At 37.3% G+C, this 24,668-nt stretch overlaps 1 protein-coding gene across 1 annotated transcript in view; it reads right to left on the reverse strand.

Annotated features, from left to right (window-relative positions):
• ATRNL1 (attractin like 1) overlaps positions 1-24,668 on the reverse strand; it is a 531,929-nt gene that overhangs the window by 346,089 nt on the left and 161,172 nt on the right. Inside the window, exon 20 of the mRNA XM_086466503.1 lies at positions 9,740-9,833. Coding sequence (XP_086322629.1) covers positions 9,740-9,833 — 94 coding nt within the window. The remainder of the gene's footprint in view (positions 1-9,739; positions 9,834-24,668) is intronic.

Below are 24,668 nucleotides of genomic sequence, written 5' to 3' on the forward strand. Positions count from 1 at the left end.
CACTCTGATAGAATTGATTTCCCAAATTTGTACATATACTAAAGCTGAAAAGTGTTTGTGTTTCATGAAGGCAAAAATAATCACATATGTCAAATTCTTTGTTCTTGATAAAGAGCCCACGAGAACCTCTACTAGCAACATTTCTTTTTTAGAAGATGTTCATCTTGAAAATATTTTGTCCTCCGTAAAGTTTTGTAGGAGTGTTTACTCTTAAATCTCTGAAAAAAATGCTCCTTAAATATTCCCCTTCCACAAAGGAAGTATCACTTTCCCCCCTTCTGCTCCATAGTTAATTGTCCAAAGCTGATGCGTAGCAGTAGTCAGCAATAACAGCAGCGAGGCAGGATGAGTAGCCAGAAAAGCCATCAACTACTTACTTTTCCTTCTATAAAGAGAACACCTTATCTTTAACCAAAGCAGTAGGAAGGTCCAAACAACTTCATGCTCCACTGGAAATCTCTGTCATTTTTTCTCCTCTGCCTGCAGCAAATATTCTAACTTTTAAAAACTGAAGTGGGTTTTTGGGTTAGGAAGAGATGGAGGATTATGTACTGTCATCTTTAAGATTTAAAAAAAAAGTAAGCTATCCTTTTAATGCTTAAAGAAAAAAATTCTTCAGGAGTAATTTTATGGCATAAAGTCTGTAAAGAAAGATTTAACAGACTTCAGAGAGGGACAACTACCTAGGAAGAAGACTTCAACTTCACTGTCTCCTTAAGAGGGATGCAATGGAACAAGAAAAGTATCAAAACTGAATGGTTCAGAGCTGAAAACCCCAAAGAGACATAGGTGCTGTAATGCTTCTTACCTCACCACCAAATTGTTAGATGCCCAGTTGCTCAAGCAGAATTCCCAAATCCAGAACGACTAGCACAACTGCCCATATAGCAAACAGGCTGCAGTCAGGTGCCCAGGGACAACACACTTGGAGACCTTCTTGGCTACCTGTACACTCACCTAGATGTAAGTGGTTTGTACGAGTGGGAGTTACAGATCACAACCATTTACGGGAGTCCGGTGCGTACAGCTTCTCTGGACTGAAATGGCTGGATGAGAATATTCACTGGGCAGGTGAGAGACATACAGGACATCAGGTGGACAAGCTGTTACTATCTGATAAAAAGCTGAAAACTGACAGCAGGTACAGTGAACACTGAATATTGAAGATGTAAAATGGTTAGGTCCAGCACACAGTGCCTGGTTACATCAAGGCACAGAAGTTCATTAATAAGGAGCAGTAAGAAGCACTGTACTAGGGCAATTCACGGATGTTATCCTATACATGACAATTTATGATCTGTGAGATTAATTACAGCTCCCATGAACAACGACATTTTATAATCCAGCCACAGCAGCATGAAAAGAACAGAATAAGTATATTAATAGTTGACAGAGTTAGTGACCATGATACTCAAACTGGATGTATTTATGATTTGTGGGGAGCACAGCATGCTAGCTGGACAGAAAGAATAGACTATGGGGGTATTTAGTTCTTGCAGATTAGGAGAGACAACTGGCTGGTAGAATTGCATGTTGGAAAGAAGCTGGTCTCTACTGTTGGCAACCTCCTCCAAGTTTTTTTTTTCTGGAATCTGAACAACACTTTCTGTTGGCTGTCTTACTAGAAATGCCCCAGTCTCCTTTTACACCTTCTCAAAGAAGCAATGCCAAGAGATGGTGTAACTGCATGCACATCTCCCACTGGACTGGTCGCTGTATAAGAAGAGTGGTTCATACAAATTTTGGCTTATATTACTTTTCATAAGCCTCCATCTTGCTAGCTCTTAACTGCAGTTCTAGTCCTGTCCACAGAGAAGCATTCCCAGATGCCTTCACTGCACACCCTAAAGGATGCAACGCAGCACAGCCCCAACAACATTTTCAACAGCTTGAACCGGGGGGGGGGGGGGGGGGGGGGAAACAAACACAAAAATTGTAAGTCTTTGCAACCTATTGTGACCCTGTCTGAGACTAAGGCAAAGAATTGTGCTACACAGATATGTGCAATTCTGCTTTCAAGTTAGCCCTAGGCAAGATGTCAGCCAGCCCAAGCCACAAGGCCCTTTGCCCCCTCCTTAGCTGCACGGGAACAGCTTCAAAACCTCTCAAACACTTTCTGAAAACAAGCACAGAAGCTAAGGTCACAACCTGGCTGGATAACAAAAAAACAGACTCTGTAATAAAGCAGTTTTATTGCAGTCATAACCTCTTTTCCTCTCCTCTTCCCACTAACTCTTCCATGTGGCACAGGCTATCCCTGCTTCTCTTTTTCCTGTATAAAACTAACCATTAGCATCACTCCCACTCCTAAATTCATCCCAGTCCAGACTCAATACATACCTAATTAAAGGTGGAATAATTGTCTTCAGATTATATTTAGCTTTAAATCTTTATAAGTCTACTTCAGACCTAAAGAACTTGCAAACCTGTCTACTCTTGTCAGCTGTGCTACTCTATTATAATGAAAATAATATGTAGAAGCATTAGCTTACCTATATATCCCTAGACAATTGGGACTATAGCAAGACTTAGCACCAAAAATTACTAGGACTTTTTATGTAAGAGGTTTGTTTTATAGCAAATGAATCCTGAGCATTGGAATTCAAAACAGGTCTCACTGGCGTGTCATCTATGAAAGACTTAGGCAGTCTGCCCTGTTCCACTGCTTCACTGATACATCCTGCACGAAGTAAAACAGATTATTCAAATGTGAATCACTGAATGGCATGGCCACGGCACAGGAAGAACAATCTTTAAAAACAAGGTATTATGACTCACTTATTTTGAAAGAAAATCCAGCACCATATCTTTTTCAAATAGGAGACAAAAAAGTTATTACTTAACTAAATCTATATCCAGCACACATACTAACATAAACCAGTTGGGCACAAGAGACAGGTACACTGCTTGCATTCCTATTCTACAGCAGGAGTGTCTGGAAAGTTGTAAAACAAAGTCTGTATTTTTGGAGGTAGCCTAGAGAGGAAATAATGAATATAAAAAACCCTTAGAGAACAACTGAAGCCCAGTGGCGAGTAGACTCTGGTCTGCTGAGCTTGCCAAACCAAAAGACATACGTTTGCAGACAGTCAGTTGCGGAAGAGCCTAACTTAGAAGCCAAAAGCAAAATTACTTTTTTTCTCATGAAACAGAAACCCTCATGCCCAAACTGTTCCCCGTTTTCCAGACAATTAGTACTGAACTCAGAAAGATAAAAGGCATATTTCACCAGAACGGAAAGCCTAAGAAAATTACATGTACCATTTTTAATTCGGCTCTTGGCAAGGGACATCTTGCTAACATAACTAGTTTTACAGTGCAATATCAATATCGCAGTGTTCTCCAGATTTAACACTCACAACTGACCCACGATAAAGTACCAATATACAAAGCTCTTGGCTAAGTGCTTGCAGCTGCTCTCTTAATCACTAGCTCCTTCTCATTCCTTCACTGAGAACACTGCCTTCCAGGAACCACACAGGACATTCAAACTCCAGTTCTTCACCCTTTTTACAAAGTCAGCCAATTTCCTGAATAAAATTTAAGTGTGCAATATAACAATACTTATGAAAAGTGTTGTTTCACATTTACAGAAAGCCCACAACTCCGAAATATTTCAGAGAGCCTCATGAACTTTACATATCACCACCTGAATATACCGAAGAGAAAGCAAGCCTCCTGCAGCACAAGAAAAATACCAAAAAACCCAACCAAACCAAAAAAAAAAATCAACAAAACCAGCTGACAGTAACATACAATACTGCCAAAACCCATTGTAAAAAATACTGTACAAGTATACTGTCCCAAATCACAAACTTTATTTTTCTTCAGATTTTAGATTAAAAACTACCTCAAATGTTTCGAGTTCCTGATATTTGCCTTCTGAATGTTTAAGCCATTACTGCACATTTGGGTCATGTTCTGAAGCTCTGCCATTAGACATATTGTTTAAATGAAAGCTACAATTTAAGCAAAAATGATTGATGCAAGAAACATGAATTAAAGAAAAAAAAAGAAGTACCTAAAGTCCTTGATAGATCTGGCAATAATTACTACATGCAGAGCACAAAATAAGTACATTTAAACCACACATTCAATGTTGAAGTGGGAGTTTTATTTTCTTGTTCTCCTTAGCAACCTAACGATCTAGCTTTTGGAGAACTACCTGAGGGCTTGAACCTACTCTTACAGAAGGCAAGCTACAATTTTCTGGCAGTTAAATAAGAACAGGGGCAGTATCTAAATCCACCTAGATCGACACGCCAGATTTCATTGGAATTGCCCTTGAAACATCATAGCTAATGGAGTAACATGCATAGGTACATCAAAGTTCTCTGTTAAATGGAAAACCTAAGGACTGGACCCAGCACTAACAAGAAGAAAACAACTCATGTCAAACATAACCAAATATGTTAAACTAATGGTGTGATATGACCAAATGACAGAAAAAGGAAAAACAAATGCTGAAAAAAAGTAAAAAATGTTGGGGTTTTTTATATGTAAAAATCCCCGTGAATAGAAAAAGCATAGATCACCATAGTAACTAGCATTAAATGGATTCTGCCCTCCATCAGGAAAAAGTTGTTCTTCAATAGAAGTTTTTCTATTAAACTTCCAGCAACTGGAATCTCCCTGAGTTGGTTTTGTTCATTTGTTTGTTTTGGGCTTCTGTGTGTGTGTGTGTGTGTCTTTGATAAAGGACGCTCTAATACAGTGAATTTATTATGTGATTGTCAACTGTCAATTTTTCCCCTACCAGAAAGCGGAGCTCTGAGAGGAAACAATGGTAACAGATTTACTCTGCTATCAGCAAATAAAGCTGCAGTGATATCAACAGAATGGTGAATTTGACTCATAACCCAGTATATTTTTACGAGTCTTTCCATCTGGTAAGAGGAATTATACCATTCTGTGGAGGGGAATTATACAACAGAAGAGGACAGCTAGATATTGTTAAATCTTATTCTTATGTAAATCAGACTATCAGTAAGTACTTATTATTTATTCACAGATCCTTACATTATTAACTATCTTTTTAAAACTTGCATACAGTGAAGATTTTTATGAAATAAACAGGGTATATTTTTATAAATAAAATAGAATTTCTTTCACCTCTTCGGAAGAAATAATAGTATGACTAAGAAATACACAGTCTGAATATTCATTAGAATTAAAATGAGCAAAATATTACTTTTTCATTCCAGAATACCCTGGATCCATCCATTTTATACTTTTAAATTTATTCCTCTTACAGCTACGAAAATATGATAGCAAAAATAAGGATTTTTTTTCCCCCCAATACTTTATTTCCACCTAGCAGTTCTTCATTACAGAATTCTTGAAACCCAGGTTTTGCTGAGTTCTTATATGGTTTTTTGGTACTTGTTTTTTTTTTAATGCACCACAGCAAACATTCCAAATATTTTCATGTTTCCCATTTAGGTAAAATAATTATTATTCTGATTAATGCCTGGGAATATAGATACACTAAAATGATATCTAACCTGCCCATCATTCAAAGACACAGTCTCAGTACCAACAGGACAGGTCCAACAGCCTAATACCTGCCACAGTGGAAAGTCCTTAACAAGCGGGATTGATTTCCCTCCCCCAAAAACACAGCAATGGCTGTAACTGGGAAGTGCAGTGCAATAAATGTTACAGTACATCCAGTAAAATGTGACAATTTGAAAAATCTGCTATGAAACCTTATTTCCACCAAGCATTTGTAACCCTGTCACCTTTCCACACAGATTTACAAGGGATGACAAAAGCTACAGACACATCTCCAGGTGAAGGCTGTCTCTTGGAACAGCCTAGACATATTGAAACTTCTCGAAGACTGACTTAACTACTCAGTTCTATAATGTTCATATTTTTCTTCCTTGCACCCAGTAAAAGTTCTCTCATTTAATATCAGAATTTGAACTTTGAAACATCCCCTTAGCATATGCCTTCCACTTCCATAGGCCTATTCCTGAAAGTTATCTGTGTATATAAACCTGCATATGGATACACTGAAACCTATGGAAATCTTGAAATCTCTGTAGACAAAATTCTATGAGGGAATAAAATGAGCAGCTAGCAAATCAAATATTGCAGAAAATTAAATAAAATTACATTAAAGGAATAGTTTTCACTAAAAGTATGTTATTTCCTATTAATCCTATTACTAGGATTATTATTATTTTCCTATTAATAGGATTAAATTTTATTATTTTCCTGTGATTACTGTCAATGGCACATTTCATTATTAAAGGAAAAAAACCCCTAAGTATTTTTATTTGTATCTGGTTTTATCGTTTTACAGTCTAGTTACTCTGAATAATTGAACCATTCCAATCAGTTCCTCCTGATTAAAAGAGTATTAGAGGCTTTTACCGGCTGAAGCTACCTAAAGGAAACAAAAATATTTCTTTTTGGAAAAAATGTTATCATGTGTCATTAAATAAACATTGTAAAACAGAATGGAAATGAATGCTCAAAGCTGCTTTAGAACAGTAATTTTGATATAAAATCCTGCTGTGCTTCACGCTATCCAACAGCACAATTCAGAAAGTAATATAACTGAAATGGGTATACTTAAAAAAAATATTAAAAAAAATAAAAAATGAGAAAAAAAATTATATCATCCATTAAAAAAAAAAAAAAAAACACCAAAAAACCCACAAAAAGAAACCCAAACAAACAACTTGCTGTTCTTAGGCTAAGGAGGAAAAAGGAAAAAGAAAAAAAAAAAAGTGTTGTAAAGTTTCTTTGATTCCTTAAAAACTCTGCCCCCAAGGCACGGTGTGTACTTCACGTGACAAGCAGATATAAAAGTATCAGAGGGAAGGAGGAATAGATGGAGGGAGGGGAAGAGAGAGAGATAACATACAACCCTGCAGCAATGATTTTCTAATCAATAGGATTCTTGACAGGAATATAAATCTACCTTGCACACCAAACAGCTAGAGTTCGGAATTTTCTCAGAAATCCTTATTTCAGAAATCACAGGGTTATATGTTTGCTGCTGAGATTGCACAACAGCCTGTTGAATAAGTGGCAAAAAAATTTTTTATCCATAGCTATCGAAAACAGTATTCACACTTTGAATCAAGTTCCAGATGATTTGTATGTAACATAATAAAGTAATAAAGACAAGTAAAGCATTTAGTGAATTTAAAATAATCCTTATCTTCTAGATGATTACTGTATATGTATCTTGGCAATATAATACCATATTTTCAAAACAAGTTTTGAGTGTAAGAATAATTTTCACAAAGGAAATAGCTATTTTTTCAAACATAGTATGGATCTGATCAAGTTCACATTCTTCATATGAAGTTTAGAAATTAGATGGCAGTACGGGACTGGATTCAGTGATTCACAAGTGACCTGTTTTTTATATTCTTCATCTCCTGGTGTTCTAAGGGAAATAATTAAAAAACAATATTTGACTGAAACTTCCATGCATGAATGGATCACCCTCCCAAACAAAGCATCAGAGTACAACAACAAATCCTAAGCGTATTGTCTGATGGCATGCACTAAAACTCGAAATCTGTGGTTATCAGCTTTCTTCAGGACATCCAGTGATCTTAACAAAGAGTCTCCAGCACTGAAATTTTATCCTAGATAGCCTCCCAATACATTCAAACTGGTCTCCTTCTACATGTGCTGTCATAAACTACGTAGTCTACATAGTCTTTTCTAATTTTTTTTTTTTTTTTTAAGAGCACAGTTAGAAAAGGACTTAAGAGCAGAAAATCAAATTATATGTGAATGTTTGTGTCTATGAACCCAACAGATGTGACGCTCACAAACTGAAATGTGATCACAGCCAAAAACAATTTGAAAATGGCTGTTTGTTTCATCAAAAAGAAACTATTTGGAATACCAAATGCTTTAACACCACAGCTTGCCCTGGGTAAGACTTTGATCTACCTAAAAATCTAGGAAGGCAAATGTATTACATGTGACAAAACCAGGGATTTTCAGTCTGAAATTGCAATTTTAAGTTTACTCTTGAAAAGTCAAAATTCAAATCTCTGTTTCCTCCATTTTGTGAAATTACTGTATTCTTGAATGGGACAGAAAAATCCACCACTAGGACAACCTTTTCTCTTCTTGTTCAGTAAACAGGATTAAAGAACCTTTTATGACAGACAAACTCAGGACAGCAGACTGACACAGCTGAGCAGCACAACTGGCCTTATGAAAGTTCCAATTCAGAGCAGAGAAAACAATGCTGAAACGGACACAAGACAAAGGGAAAGCAAGAGCAAAACAGGTGTGTGAAATACAGACTGGGGGAAAGGACTATAAAGAGTGCCTTAGGCTGAATGGTAGTTGGTAGAAGATTGGAGTTATGGGCAAAGAAACTGTTTCCGGTAGTTCGAGTTTACGATGCACAGAGGAGTAGATTTCCCATCCCCCCCGCCCCCATTTGTAAATAGGTAGAACGGCATCAACATATATCTGTAGCACACTGGTAATCAAACCAATCATTAACATCTAGAACTGACTTAGTGTTTGGACACAAAAGGAGGAAGAAAATCAATTTCTCCATGAAGATCTAATTCAGAGTTCAAAGATGATATCGCTCTTCAGCTTTTGTCATGATAAAAATTCATCATTTAGTCCTAATTTCAGTTTCTCATCTCATCCTGAGAGTCTCCAATTAGCTAGACAAAAAGTCCCAGAGGTACCCAGACGTACCACTGCAACAGTGTACCTGCCAGCACAGCTCTTTCTCACGAATACACACATAGCCTCTGCATTAGCTATTTTTGCTTCTTGACTATTTATCAAGCAAAGTATTAAGGGCAGGATTCAAGCCAGTTCATTAAGTGTATCAAAGATGAATCCACAAATCCAGTGAAAGAATATGCCTCGTGGCAGGCAGAGCATAACCTTCTGGCGCCTCTCCCTGCTGGAGAGGAATCAGCTGTGTTTATGCCTCTTCCCCAGTTCCAGACAACATTGTTAAGAAAATTCTGGGGCCAGATACTATTTAAAATAACTATAATTGTGAAAGTAATAAGGTTCCTGATGGATAATGCAGTGTACAGGATAGAATGAACTGAAAGAAACATCTTTAAATATAAAGCTACTCGTGGTTAACTTTAGTGTGTTATTTCTCCTACTTGACAAGTTACTCCAGTTCTTAGTTCTTAGTCCTCCCATTTGTTATGCTCTATCTTAAGTTGCAAGCTCTTCCTCTAAACAAACACAATAAGCTACTCCAATATAAAAGGAGATAACACTAAATGTTCTTGCCATGACAAGTCTACACATTCCTCTGTTCTATACTTAATAATATGGGAAAATGTCTAAAACACTGTGCACATTAGTATGTTTCCAAAATTCTAAAAACCTAATCAGTGTAGATTCTGATCAAGATACGTGACAAATGTAATGTATATAATTAGCACTTCACATATATTTTTTTACATAAAATAATTTTTAAAAATTAAAAAAAGGAAGACAACTACAGGTAATTCTTGTTACTTCTTTTTAGAGGATATTTTTTAAATCTATAGTGTCTGAAAAATATTACTAATATTTGTGATGTAATTCTTTAACAAAAGGCTAAGTAATATTGAAATTTCCTAAGAAATGTAAGGAACAGTAGAGTCACCACTAAAACATTGTCAGGACAACCACAAAATCCAAAAGTAAAACAAAACCAGGACAAAAGTAATTATACACTAGGCATGAACTGCAATAACTTTGGGCTACATTTAGTTGTACTCACAGTTGACACTGGTCTCCTTTGATTCCCTTAGTTGTGCAGAAACATTTTCCTGTTTGCATGTGACAAATGTTTGCATGTCCACTGCACGTGCAAGCTATAAAATCAAAAAAGGAAAAGTGAGATTTCCTCACCCATATTTTACTTCGTAACTAAAGGAATTTTTTCATGGATTTTAATACTTCATCCTAAACATATTTCCTATAAGCTGTATTAAAAAACATAAATATGACTACTTCAATTACAAGCTTCTTCGAAGAACATTTCACTAGCACATCATTCAGTTTACTTTCTGTAGTTAAGAACTATGCATGTGTCATTAGGGACTCTCCTCCACACCTTAAATAATAGCAGTTTGAGAATAGCCATTAAAGTCTACCGTTTCAATGCACAATACAGAAATTTATTAGCAACACATCTTTTATATACAAGATGAAATCCTGAGCAATGGCAAAAGCAATGGCAAAACTCCATTAATTTCAAATGTCTAATTAAATAAAGTATTATCGCAGATGTTTGGTAAAATGTCTAATATAATTTGAACTCTTGCTTTTTACAAAAGTGAACAAAAAGAAAGCTTTGAAACCATTTGCACAAAGGCAGTTAATACTACAATTATGTTGTGGATACAAATATCCACAAGAATATTCTAGAAGCAAAAAAAACAGGCACCTAAAACCTCCTGAAATTTGAATGAACCAGAGTAGAATCACAGAAACATCATCATCACTCCACTGCCTGTGGCTCAAGTAAATCTCTCCACAGTGGTCTGCTCACTGCCACTCTGGCTGCCTGACTGATTCTCACCTCAAAACTAGCCTTCATGCTCCCAGTTCTTGAGCTTTCTTTCTGCTTTTCCTTCCCATGGTTGTACAAATGACTATCTTGTTTAGGCAGTCCTCCCTCTTTTCTAACCAAGCGTTACAAAAGTTAATGACCTCCCTCTGGTAACCGTGTCAGTAAGTTCCCACATCATACTTAAATAATTACCCGCTAATAGTCACGCTACATTTAACGTCTTTAATACAAAGCGACTCTGAACCTACCTTGATCATCATATTATGCTTTCACTAAAGTTTTAATTACAACTAAGACAGAAGATTTAATTTGTGGACTCCTGCTTGGGAACAGATATGACACTAAGTGATGACTTGCATATAATAAAAGTTTATTTTCAACTTTATAATCCTAATATTGAATTTCTATCAGAGGGATTGAGTTTTAATGTTCCTATTCTACTGATAAGGAATACCACAAAATGAATACTTCTGTGACAGTGTCCCGTACCATACGCACTCTTAACGTCTCAGCCCCAGCCTAAGACAAATATGGAAAAAGGCAATGTAACAGCCAGACTAGAACCACAATTAAACGTAAGATACTATTGACAGAATACATCCATGCCAGGAATTCTGTCATTTATCCAGCCTTCAGAACTTGTTAAGTAGCCAGTTGCAGCTGAAGGAGTAATTCTTACTAAAGAGGTACTACAGATTCAAACTGTCCGCAAGAAACACATATCAGAAATTTCTATGCAGCATATAGTGATGAGTGAAGTTTTCCTCTCTTGCATAATATGGCTTGTAACAACATTTCTAAAAAACACCTACAGTTACCACAGAGTGCTAAATTTTGTAATTTTGCTATGATCTCGACACTCTACAGTAAATGTTCACATAAATGCTGCTACTATATAATCAATTATGTTTTCCTAAATCCATTCATGTTTTCCCCTCTACATTTACCGAATTATTACTCAGGCACTTTAAGCTGGAAAAGCCTCTTCTCAAAAGTTAATTTTAATCATGTAAAACTTTGCTATACTTTCAGTGAAAAACAAAGGAATACATTCTTAACAACTTATTCTGCTTACGGTTAATTGCTCAACAGCGATGCACCATCACAAGACAGCACGAAAGTTATAAAGGAGCTAAAAGGCTGAATTCCAAATGCTGTTCCAAAAGCTGTCAATACATTGAAGCTATTGCCAACCAACCTTAATTGATTACTCCCATAGTCATTGCTCACTTAATAGGAAGTAGATCACGAATGTGAAATGGAACTTCCTTTATTTGAGCACCTTTTACTTAGTAAAAGTATTTAAACGCTAAATTATAAAATCCTCTGGATACTATGCATCTTTATCACCTTCTTGGGAAAAAGAAAAAAAGCGGGTAAAAGGGATTATACAGTAAAAGTAACAGATGTAGCTACAGCAGACTTTGTGGACTGGTAAAACCATCTCCTTCAGCAGCTCAGACGTGACTTGTATGCCCAGCCCATAGAATTACTGATAAATCAAACTTTTCAGCACCATTCATCCCCAGGGACATCCAAATCAAATCAGCACCTACATAGTGCACTTTAGAATACTACGTGCTTGCTCACACAGCTATCCACAGATGAACTCCTTTCCAATCAGCCAGGTATCTCCTTCCATTTAAACTGCAGCATGTTTTAGTCACTGCACTCTGTCTTTGGAGTTTCCTGGATTTATACTGGAAATTTGTTAAATAACATCAACAACTGACAGAATTTATTTTCCCATGGGCTTATTTCTAAATTTTGACCAGTGTGTATTCATAGCACACACAAACAAAGGATACGATTATGGTTTGGTCTCCCTCACCAAAAATGCCAACGTGGCTGCTCTCCCTCACTTGCATTTTCATGACACATATGAAGTTTTTATAACGCTAAGATCAGTACGGTTGGAAAAAAAAGAAGAAAGGAGTTCAGAAGACTCAGAACCTTGTATTCCGAATTCCTTGTCAATGAAAAACGTAGTTCTGACAAGCCCAGCGGCTAATTTTTTGCTGTTAAAAGATAAAAAGAAATGGCTCTCATTGATTAAGTTCCTAGTAATTTAATTGTTTCCTGGATAATACCTTGAAAAAGGACATCAGGAGTAATCATTTTTACATTATTTTAAAAATCTTATCTAAGCAAATTTTATTTAACAGCAGTGAATGCATATTTTAATTAATCTCAGGCTTGCAAGTCTCTGATGAAAAATGGATTCCTACCAATCCAACGTGGATCTCTATGTGGGGTCCACATATAAGCCACCCCTGCTGTTACTGACGCAAATGTGAATATATGTTATCAAACAAATGCAACTTCAGAAGCAGAAAGATATTATAGTGCATTCAGTGGAAAAGATTTTAGATGCCATTATCTTTGTACCTCACTGCAGGTTTTTTCCATTGGCCTACTTCCGAATAATACAAAATAAATTACAAGCCTTGAAGTATGTTTGCTAATTACTAAACTGCAACCTAAAAGTACATTTGATTTCAAAGTAACAGAAGATTTACATTCTTCCATTAGCTCAATATTTCCATACTCCTCTTTCTGTATTTTCTTTCATATTTTCTATTTCTTTTTCTCTGCTTAACCATTCTCAGTGAATGGTTTCTCTTTTGATAGTAGGCTAAGGCCACAGCTAAAACTGTACTACAGTCTAATGCTAGTAGAAATATGCCAAATCTTGGATTCGGTTTTAAAAGTGTATTTTGTATCAATCATTCTCAGCTGGTACAAGTCAGCACAAGAGATGCAATTTACATCTTCCCTTTTTTTTTTTTTGAGGTCCCGCCCCTCTCCACCCCCACGCATTTGTTTTCAAGGAATGAGGCTTAAGTTCCAGCAGCAGCAGCTAAAACCTGTATTAAGCAACTTTTTTTTTTTTTTTCAAAAAAAAAGAGTTATCTTTAATGTTGATCTAAAGAAATGCTTAACATGATTTTTCTTTGTAAGAACTCCCTAAAGTTGAAGGAAAAGAAAATGAGAGTTAAGAGGTAAAATGGAAGCTATACTTAATACTTCACATTTCAAATGCTTCTCTCTCTATTTTTTTTCTCCTTGTTATTTAATAAAAGGTTTAAGAGTTTGAGCAGAACTGCATGGTGGTATGCAGAGATTTTGGACGGAAAATCCCAGGCTCAGACTACTTAATGCTGGATGGTGGGAGGATCACTTTACCGCTTTTGATTTTCTAGGCCTGTCTGCCCCATCTTAATTTACATATCTGAGACACTGTCAAGGAAAATTTTTGAAATCCCATCTTTGTGTCTTAATGTTCTACAACTTCGTATTTTCTGTGGCTGCCATCCCACTGAGATGCTCAGCCAATAAGGACAGTTTCAGCTTCTGCCACACTTGAGCACTTTACCAAGTTTCATCATCTTTTAACTGATTTCCTTTCTCCAATTTAGTTCCCACGTCCTTCAGTGTGTATTTTTGGTAGCCACTGCTGTTTCACACATCCAGATAGGCACAGCGTGAATCTTTTGCATTGTCACACCTCTCAAGTGATGTTAGGTCAACAGCAACACATTCTCTACCACGATTATGCTTTAAATAATGTCCAGTTCTTGACACAAATTATTGTATTTGGGACACTGACAGTGGGCTTAAAATTAAAGCATGAAGCACACCTACACAGATTTGCTGGGTTAAGAGAAATTTAATATAAGCAGAACCAATCTTTTTGCTTTTGGATAGAGATATTGCACCCCTAACAGAAAGAAAGAAACAAACAGAAAGACAACAACACTTACAAGGGCAGTAGGGAAAGGTTCTCTAAATCTGATATTTTTCTTTTTTTTAAAAGAAATTTAGAGTCAACTTTTAGCCCTATCCTCAAAAATGCCACACCACCAATACACCACCAATGCCATTATACCTTTTGCTGGGTACACCATATGAACAGTACTACAAGACTGTTAGAGAAGAGACATGATTATCTACACGGTACATCAAATTCAGATTCGACTGCTGTATGACATATTCCAGCACTCATAGCATCATCATATCAAATGCTTTCAGGAGGTTATGATGACACTAATCCTCTCTCAAATCTTCCCTGACAGTCATCAATGCACAGAATAGCTTGGAATCCTGCATTAACTTTATAGCAAGTTTAATGTACAATAACTTTCACAGAGCCTTACTAAATTCTTTTCACATTCTCTATTTCCTCCTAATTTAAGGAGGAACCAACTTGTTAAAAAGAAAAATACAGAATTTTCTTCTCTTTACCAAAAAAAAAAAAAAAAAAAGTGAAAATCTGCATTCCACAACACTCCTGACTTTAAATAATAACAGTAAGTTAATTCCAGGTGATGTACTTTCAATAAGATAATCCCATCTCTAGGATATAATAGGAATTGACAGTGTATCACATGGGAAAAAAGTACATCTGTCATTCTATATTTCATAATTCACACAGAGCTAACAGTTTTTAATTATAAGGACAAGCTTAAGACTCAAAATAAATGCCAGCTTCTGCTGGATTTCATAACCTTCTATGAGGCAAGAATTATCATTAGCCTTACACCTTCCAAAATAAATTGCAACATATGAAACAGTAAAACTTGTTACCAATGTTCATGTTTCATTTAAAGATTCAAAAAAAACATGGGAATTAAAACTGTCACAATTTTGTGTTTGAAAAACTCAAGCACAGAATACAGGCATAAAGATATATTTTAATTCAAAAAACCATTGCACAACTCTGATAGAGACTTCATTTCATCTTACAAATTCCTGACCAAACATGTGTACATTCTTTAAATCAACTTTCAAAATTTATATAGATTATATGATATGTATATTTAAAGTAAACCAGCTACAAAACAACTTCTTCCAAGTAAGACCAGAAACTTTAGATGCATTATTTTGGAACCATACTTTCACTCCCATCATGACTGAGAAACACGAGTTAAGTACACAAAATTGTATAAAATGCCTCCAGGCTGAGCTTTAATAATGAGTTCTGATCACTTTTATGTTCTAGGTACAGATATATATTAGAAATACAGTCCTCTATAGTTGCTGCAAATGATCCCCTAGACTGACTGGCAAGATTTAAAGTTAATGTCTCATTAATATAAAGTATTTTAGCACAGATAATAAGTGAACTTTTGTAACACATCTCCCAGTCATCCCCCTCCTACCAGGCTTTGGTTTGTATCATACTCCCATGTCCATGAACCTAATTTCACAGGAATGAAACCAAAACAGGAGATAGCCACAGGAGCACAAAGGTGATTAAAGGACTGGAGCATCTTTCATCTCAGGCTGGGATTCAGCCTGGAGAAGAGAAGTCTCAGAGGGTTCTTTTTCACATATAGATAGCTGATGGGAGGGAACCAGACTGCTAGTAGTGCCCACTTGCAGAAGAAGAGGCAATGACCACAAATTAAAAACCAGGTGACTCCATCAAAACAGAAGGAAACTTTTTTAGTGCGAGGGTGAGCTAATGCGCTGCTGTAGGTGCACACGTAATCTGTGCTGCACCTTTGGATAACAACACCAAGTTCAGCACAACTTCAAGAGTCTTCTCATGCTACTGTTTGCCCTCATCTCCAACTTGGGTTTGTATTACACACGCACACTTTTTTTCAAACACTTATTTTAAATACTTAACTACTGTGCAAGCATTTTATCAATATTTAAATATTTTAAATAAATTTATAAATAGTGTATTGCTTACAATAAAAAGCCTGCCTAAAATACAGAATTTTTAACCTATTTTTGTCACATTATTTTTACATATTAACTGAAATTACGACATTAGAGCTTTAAAAAAACAACAAATAAGCCAACCTGGCAACACCTACTCTATTTTTAGGGAAACAGCAGTTCACACTACTCTTTTGTACAACATGCAGATTCTGAGCGGAACAGAAAGATTATATGAAAACAATATAACCCAGTAGAGTAAATCCATACTGCAAAATCATAACCCTATAGAATGTATTAAATAATAAATCCACAGCATGATTGATTCCGAGTTGCTAGCTCAGCATATAAATGTTCTTGCTGATGCTGACAACAAAAGAATACCCATCACCATTTCCATGAAGTATGCATTTTAGACAATTGAATTTAAACACACTTATTGCTTAGCCCCCATCTCCAACATATAGCTGCAAAAGCAATTTTTCTCTGAAACAGAGCTCACTACAAATGGTACTTTAACTTAATATGTTTGCTTACTTCAAAGATTACTAAACGAGTAGCTGCACATGCATAACTCCTTTAAGACATCTTGCTGATATTTTTGAAAGGAAAGCTGTGACAATGCTATTAAATATTGAGGTGTACTACTTTGTTAATTTTGGTAACATGTAAGGCCTAAGTTGCACCAAAAAACATATATGTTGCATCAAAAAAGGAGATACAGTCTTTCTCATGCAGCTAGGCTAAGTAAGAAATAATAAATATAAACATGTATTAGATATAATGTTGTAATGCTCTATTTCACTGTAAATGTTCACTTATGTAATCCATTAGTCTACTCATATGAGAACTGCCCTTCTGAGACAATTTTCTCCATGAGTAATATTATAAAACTGTTTAGTCACTTATTTTTCTAGAAATGTGTATTTAGCTAGAAGCCCCTGATACCCTTTTAGCATTCAACAATTACTTTTATAGGATATACATCCATTCAACCTTTGGGACAGGCAAAGCAGAAGCAAACAGATGTGCCCAACAACACTTATGCAATATCACTGAGTAGCATTAAAATTAAGCTAAAGAACTGCTGTGAAGCAATACGCAATAGAAATAAGCATACAGAAAAAAAAGTTGATGTTAGAAAGGACTGCTATACACGTAGGTCAAATGCAACCATTGTTTCATAGTGGCATGATTAACCTTCATAATAAATCAATCTTATTAGAGTAATTAGCACATATATAACTAATTTTATTTTCTTCTTTTTTGATTTATCTTGTGATTTATCTTCCTTTGGTCTCAAACCAATTTATTTTTTGTACTACAATAACAGCACAGAAAAGAAAAACCCTATCTACGTGTGACACAGTACTAAGGACTGTAAGACTGAGAAAGAGAAAAGGTAAACAAAATAAACATTTTTAGGATTTATGTAAGATATAGAATCAGCATATGCGGAATATGTAGAAATTCTCCAACCCCCCAAATCATAGATATATATCATGTATATATCACTTAAAGCAAGGCTGTTCCAAATATTCATGAAAATTAGATAATCACTTTACTAGATCAATACTACATATAAATTTGTTCTCGAAAAGGCAAGTATGCCCAAGCACCCTGGCAGCCATTTTTGTAAAATTAGACACTCTTCACATTGCAAATTTTTTCAATAGTTGTCTCAGACTGCAGTGCAGCCTGCCCTCTGCTCTTCCTTCGCATTTTAGAGGCTAACCTGGTGGTTTACAGAAATGCTTTTGTCCTCAGCCACTTCCCAATACAAGGCAGCAATTCACCCAAGCCTGAATGTTATTTTAACTTTTTTTCCTGGAATTTATAGTAACAGCAACAGCAAAACACAGACAATTTCACTTGACTGTGACATAAGCCTACTTAGATTATTTGACCACAAGTAAGGCAATTACTTTTTTTCCGAAAAGCAATACTGTGTCACACAGTAAAACAATCTGGAAATAACAAGTGAAGTTTCCTTAGCTTTTAGACGGGTATATACATTCCAGAAGTAGGATATTTGTTCTAAAAACCCAAAACAAATCTGGGAAACAACAAAGAGGCTGATTTTCTTTTGCAGAAAACAAAATTTAGTTAGGTTACACCAACATGATTCTACAGCAACCTTCTCCATCTATGACAACCTTATCCACTACTGCAGGGTAATCAGCCCCCTGAGCTGGAAGACAGGGATCGAGAGCAGAATAAACCCCCTGTAATTCAGGAAGAAGTAGTTAAAGACCTGCTTTGCCACCTGGAAATCCACAAGTCTACGGGGCTGGATGGGATCCACCCGAGAGTACTGAGGGAGCTGGCGGAGGAGCTGGCCAAACCACTACCCATCATTTTTCGGAAGTCCTGGTCAACAGGGTAGGTCCCAGACAACTGGAGACTTGCCAATGTGACACCCATCTACAGGGAGGAGGATCTGGGGAACTATAGGTCTGTCAGTCTGACCTCGGCACTGAGGAAGATTATGGATCAGTTCATCTTGAGGGCGCTCACACGGCAAGTGCAGGACAACCAGGGACTCAGGCCCAGACAGTCTCTACAACTCATCGCTCTCTACAACTTTCTGAAAGGAGGTTGTAGTGAGGTGAGGGTTGGTCTCTTCTCCCAAGTACAAGTGATAGGACAAGAGGAAATGGCCTCAAGTTGTGCCAGGGGAAGTTTAGACTGGACATCAGGAAAAATTTCTTTACCAAAAGAGTAGTCAAACATTGGAACAAGCTGCCCAGGGAAGTGGTGGAGTCATCATCCTCAGAGGTGTTTAAAAAATGTGTAGATATGGTGCTTCGTGACATGGTTTAGTGGGCATGGTGGTATGAGGTCAATGGTTGGACTTGATGATCTCAGAGGTCTATTCCAATCTAATGATTCCATGATTCTGTTTAAAGGCTTGTATTTATTCTCAAGCCATTTTTACACTGTAAAATAGCTCAGCAGTGTTTTTTATTTCATTATTTCTTCCATTTAAAGCATTCATCCTGAAAAGTGAATGATTTGTTTGTTTGTAATAAATACCTCTGAAGCAATCACACTAAATCTGTCTTTAATCATCAGCAACTAACTTTATAAAGACAGTTCGGAAAACCATAATTTTGTTTTATGCAAGTAGATAATGAAAACGCAACACAGAAGATTAACACTGAAAGACGGGATATTTTTTTCTTTTTATGAATTGAATAGAACAGTTTTTAAACAATTAACAAGAGTCTTGCTGTGCCTGAATCTTTCATGCCAATACTGAACTATACCACAGATTTTTTTTATAGCTTGCTTTTGGGATCACTCAGGATTAACATGGATAGAGGACGGTATTTTCTACTGAAAAACCCTGCCAAACCAAAACATTTCCAGGAGAACTCCAATTTTATTTTCTTCATGTTAATCTGTGTGATAAATTGACACTTTTACACTTACTTTCATAGAATCATGGAACCGTTTAGGTTGGAAGAGACCTTTAAGATCATCAAGTCAAATCATTAACCTAGCACTGCCAAGTACACCACTGAACCATGTCCCTAAGTGCCACATCTACACGTCTTTTAAATACCTCCACGGATGGTGACTCAACCACTGCCCTGGGAAGCCTGTTCCAATGTTTAACAACCCTTTTGGTGAAGAAATTCTTCCTAATATCCAACCTAAACCTCCCCAGATCAACTTGAGGTCATTTCCTCTTGTCCTATCACTTGTTACTTGGGAGAAGAGACCGACCCCCACCTCGCTTCAACCTCCTTTCAGGTAGTTGTAGCAAGCGATAAGGTCTCCCCTCAGCCTCCTTTACTCCAGGCTAAACAACCCCAGTTCCCTCAGCCACTCCTCACAGACCTGTTCTCCAGACCCTTCACCAGCTTCGCTGCCCTTCTCTGGACACGCTCCAGCACCTCAATGTCCTTCTTGTCGTGAGGGGCCCAAAACTGCACACAGCATTCAAGGTGCAGCCTCATCAGTGCCCAGTACAGGGGCCCAATCACCTCCCTACTCCTGCTGGCCACACTGTTGCTGATACCAGCCAGGACGCTGTTGGCCTTCTTGGCCACCTGGGCACACTGCTGGCTCATGTTCAGATGGCTGTTGACCAACACCCCCATGTCCTTTTCCACCGGGCAGCTTTCCAGCCGCTCTTCCCCAAGCCTGTAGTGCTGCACAGGGTTGTTGTGACCCAAGTGCAGGACCCAGCACCTGGCCTTGTTGAATCTCATACAATTGGCCTCAGCCCATCGATCCAGCCTGTCCAGACCCCTCTGCAGAGCCTTGCTGCCCTCCAACAGATCAATGTTCCTGCCCAACTTGGTGTTGTCTGCAAACTTACCAAGGGTGCACTCAATCCCCTCCTCCAGATTGTTGATAACAATGTTAAACAGAACTGGCCCCGATACTGAGCCCTGGGGAACACCACTTGTGACTGGCTGCCAACTAGATCAAATTCCATTCACCACCACTCTTTGGGCTCAGCCATACAGCCAGTCTTTTACCCAGTGAACAGTACACCAGTCCAAGCCATGAGCCGCCAGTTTCTCCAGGAGAATGCTGTAGGAAATGGTGTCAAAGCCTTTACTAAAGTCCAGGTAAACAACACAGCCTTTCCCTCAACCTAATCGGGTCACCTTGTCATAGAAGGAGATCACATCAGTCAAGCAGGACCCACCTTTCATAAACCTACGCTGACTGGGCCTGATCACCTGGTTGTCCTGCACATGCCACATGATCGCACTCAAGATGATCTGCTCCATACCCTTCCCTGGCACTGAGGTCAGACTGACAGGCCTGTAGTTCCCTGGATCCTCCTTCCGGCCTTAGATGGGCATCACATTTGCTAACTTCCAGTCAACTGGGACCTCCCCAGTCAGCCAGGACTGCTGGTATATGATGGAAAGTGGTTTTGGGTGAGCACTCCCATCAGCTCCCTCAGCACCCTTGGGTGGATCTCATCCAGCCCCATAGACTTGTGTGTGTCTAAGTGATGTAGCAGGTCACTAATCATTTCCCCTTGGATTATGTGGTCTACATTCTGCTCCCCAACCCTGTCTTGCAGCTCAGGTGGCTGGCTAGCCCAAGAAAAATTGGTCTTATTATTAAAGACTGAGGCATTAAAGAAAGCATTAAGTACCTCAGCCTTTTCCTCATCCTTTGTCACTATGTTTACAGAGTAATTTCAGATCTGGCAGACTAAAACTTTTACTAGGTTTAGTAAAAACTAAAACAGTGGAGTTTGTTCTTGGTTTGTTCTTTTTTAAACGAAAACCACAAACTGATGATTTTGGACGCCTTCACCTTTGCGTATCCAATCTGAGATGTGTTTAAGAAGACTTTTTCAGACACCAAAAACTTAGTACATCTTTTAAAACTGTGTCTTTTTAAATTTTCTTCAAAAAGACAGCAGCTCCTCTACTGTTTTGAAAATTTTGGTCGAAAACCTCCTTTCATCAAAAGGCTGCTGTTTTCTTCCCATCTCACTAAAGAGAATGTATAACTTCCTAAATTATAACAGAAAAAAATAAATCAAAGATTATTATAAGGCAGTATGAAAAGGAAAACAATTTAAAACCATTCAGTAGCTATTCATAGCGGCTTTAAATGTCAAAAAGAATTCCAAGATAAGGTGAAAAACAACTGAAATCAACAACTGGTGATTGCAACTATTTGTGTGTATTTGGTCATTCAGAGTAAAAGCCCAAAGAAGAGAAATGACTTACGCAATTTATCAGACAAAAATGCCACAAAATATAAAGTCAGCAAATCATTTCCTTGTGTTAGACATTAGGAGGTACAAAATATGACTGATTTTTAATGCATTGAACTGCGAGTGAAGCTTTTTTTCCCTTAAATAACTAATGCTGTCTGCCATTGTAATGTATTGCATTTACCACTCAGAAAATGAAGGTGGAATCAACTGCAATCAAACAGAAATGCTGTTACAAGGGGGTTTTGAGAATCTTCATTCTACCAGTTGGAAATTAGTTGCATGATGGCTCAAGAGCCATTTCCTCAACAGCCTGTAGGGGGTTTTCAAGACCCCTCAGGGAGAAGAATGACCACTACTTGACTCTTCTGTCCTGGTGGCATATTCATGTGTGGGGATTCAACAGGCAACTCCATAGTCTCCTGTTACACTGGGAGGCTCTGATCTAATTTAAACTGATGGGTGCATAACCAAATTTAAAAAAAAAAAAAAAAAAAAAATTCTTTTAGGCTGTAAAATTGCAGTCAATGATGGCAGATACCATGCCACGTGTTAAATGTCAGACTGACCAGCTGTCAGGAGACATATCTGTGGGATTTTCCATGGGAAGGATTAGACAAAGATGCTGGAATTTCTGACTGCCTGCAGATGCATCTGCATTTAAAACTATGAGGATAATAGGGAAGTTGTGACCAGTTGCAGTAACAAGAGAGAGAATGACAGCTTCTCAGCACCCAGAAACATCTAGAGGGTACTTCCAGAGATTACAAATGGATGAAATGCCTAATATTTTTTTTTTTTAAATTTCTAATGTATTTTGGGACAAGACAACTCTGGCTCTAGTCAAATGCTTATTCGAAGATCAAGTAACAGTGATTTAAGAAAATGTCATCTTCAACTGCCATTCCTCAATCGGAGGCTAGCATGTTCTCAGCCTAGACAGAGTAGCTATGTGAGCTCTTGACATCTCTTTCAACACAAGGTAAAATATGTTTGCTTATGAGAGGCAGCTCGCTATGTTTCTGGACAGCTGAAAGTTTCTAAATCATGTTCTGCCCATCTCCAGGAACACCTTTCAGAAATCAGTGTCTTTACAAATTTCATTAGGAAGGTGAACATACACACAGCATCAGAATATCAGAAATACATTTTATAAATATTCCTTATTCCATAAAATAAATTTATAGCACATAAACCTGAAAAACTAAAAATAAGAACGCACAGCAACTCGTTCATCATTGCCAAAAACTATGTTACACAATAAAATGCAGGAGTACTTCACCACCAACATCAGTGAAAGCAACAGAATTGTCATTAATCCTTGTGAAAAGATAAAATAAGCATAGAGATAAAGGAATACAATATAAATCAAACTGCTGTATCTCTTCAATATCTATAAAAGTAATAAGTGGTGATCAGTTAAAGGATGCCTGAATTCCTAGTTCCCAGGCTAAGATGCTGAATAAGCACAAAACACCTGTGCTACTTGAACAGATTAAGATAGCACAAGTTGTTGCTGTTCTTGTTATTGTTTCAGATATTTTTGTTGCATAATAGATCTAAAAAAAGATTATATTGTTTGTTAAATATGCAGTATTGACTGCACATTTGTAATATTTCAGAAATAGGTTTGCCTTTTATTTTTCTTTTTAAGAAAGCTACCTCGTTCTTTCTCTACTTGCATAATTTAGAATCAACTTTGCTGTGTGGTGAAGTTACATTTATGCAAAGCAACATACTGTAGCAATCAGGATTAGAACAAAACTATAGTTGACAAAACTGGTTGGTAGACATACAGCTACACAATCACATTGTGGTTGTGCAGGGCAGAATGAAAACTGTTATGCAAGAAAAATCCCCTTCAAAAGAGTCAAAAAGACACTTCAACTAATTTATTTTAATCACCTTTAAAAATAACAAACAGAGTTTTACTGGTCATGAACCTCAAGACTGTGTTGAATTTAACTCACTACCTTCTGGTTATGGTGAGAGCCAAAAAAATATTACATAATTTTGAGTGTACGCTGCCTCGGACAGCTGATTCAAATTGACATAAAGGATATCCCATGCCATGTTGTAATGTCATGCTCAGCAACAAAAACTCGGGGAGGAAGGGCGCAGGAGTGGTAGCGGTCTGGATCTTGGTCAGAGACTAGCTGGGCATTCACCCACTTGTGGGCAGGTGGTGAGTGACTGCCTTCGCTTGGTTTGGTTTTTTTACGCCACTTTTTCCTTTCCTTGTTACACGGTCTGTATCTCAACCCATGAGTTTTCTCACTTTTGCTCTCCCTACTCTCTCCCCATCCCACTGCAGGGGGGCAGGGAGCGAGCAAGTGGCTGACTGATGCTTAGCTGGTGGCTGGGGTCAACCCACCACACTCAGCAGTTCTGCACAAACATCAACTTTTTCAATAGCAATCCTAAGCTGATGCTTGAACCAGTACTTTCCCATGATTGCTGTTTCTAAAATTCAACCACTCTGCAATGAATGCACATACCCTGATTTAGTGAGCAAAATTAAATTTAGAGAATCAAGCATTAACTCTAAAAAGTTGTACTTGACAGAAGGTTTATAAAAATCATCTGTATGCAATCAAGGGAAACCATCATAAAGATTAAATATGCCAAACAGACATCCATCAAAACCTTATGAAATCCCACAGCCATCCAAGTAATCTCTCTCTGGAGGTTAGTCATAAGGAATGTTACATTCAACAGTTTCTTCTTTTTTTCTCCCATAAAATTATAGACATCTAAACACAG

The sequence above is a fragment of the Leptosomus discolor genome, chromosome 6 (assembly GCF_034619465.1).
Source record: "Leptosomus discolor isolate bLepDis1 chromosome 6, bLepDis1.hap2, whole genome shotgun sequence".
NCBI lineage: Eukaryota > Metazoa > Chordata > Aves > Leptosomiformes > Leptosomidae > Leptosomus > Leptosomus discolor.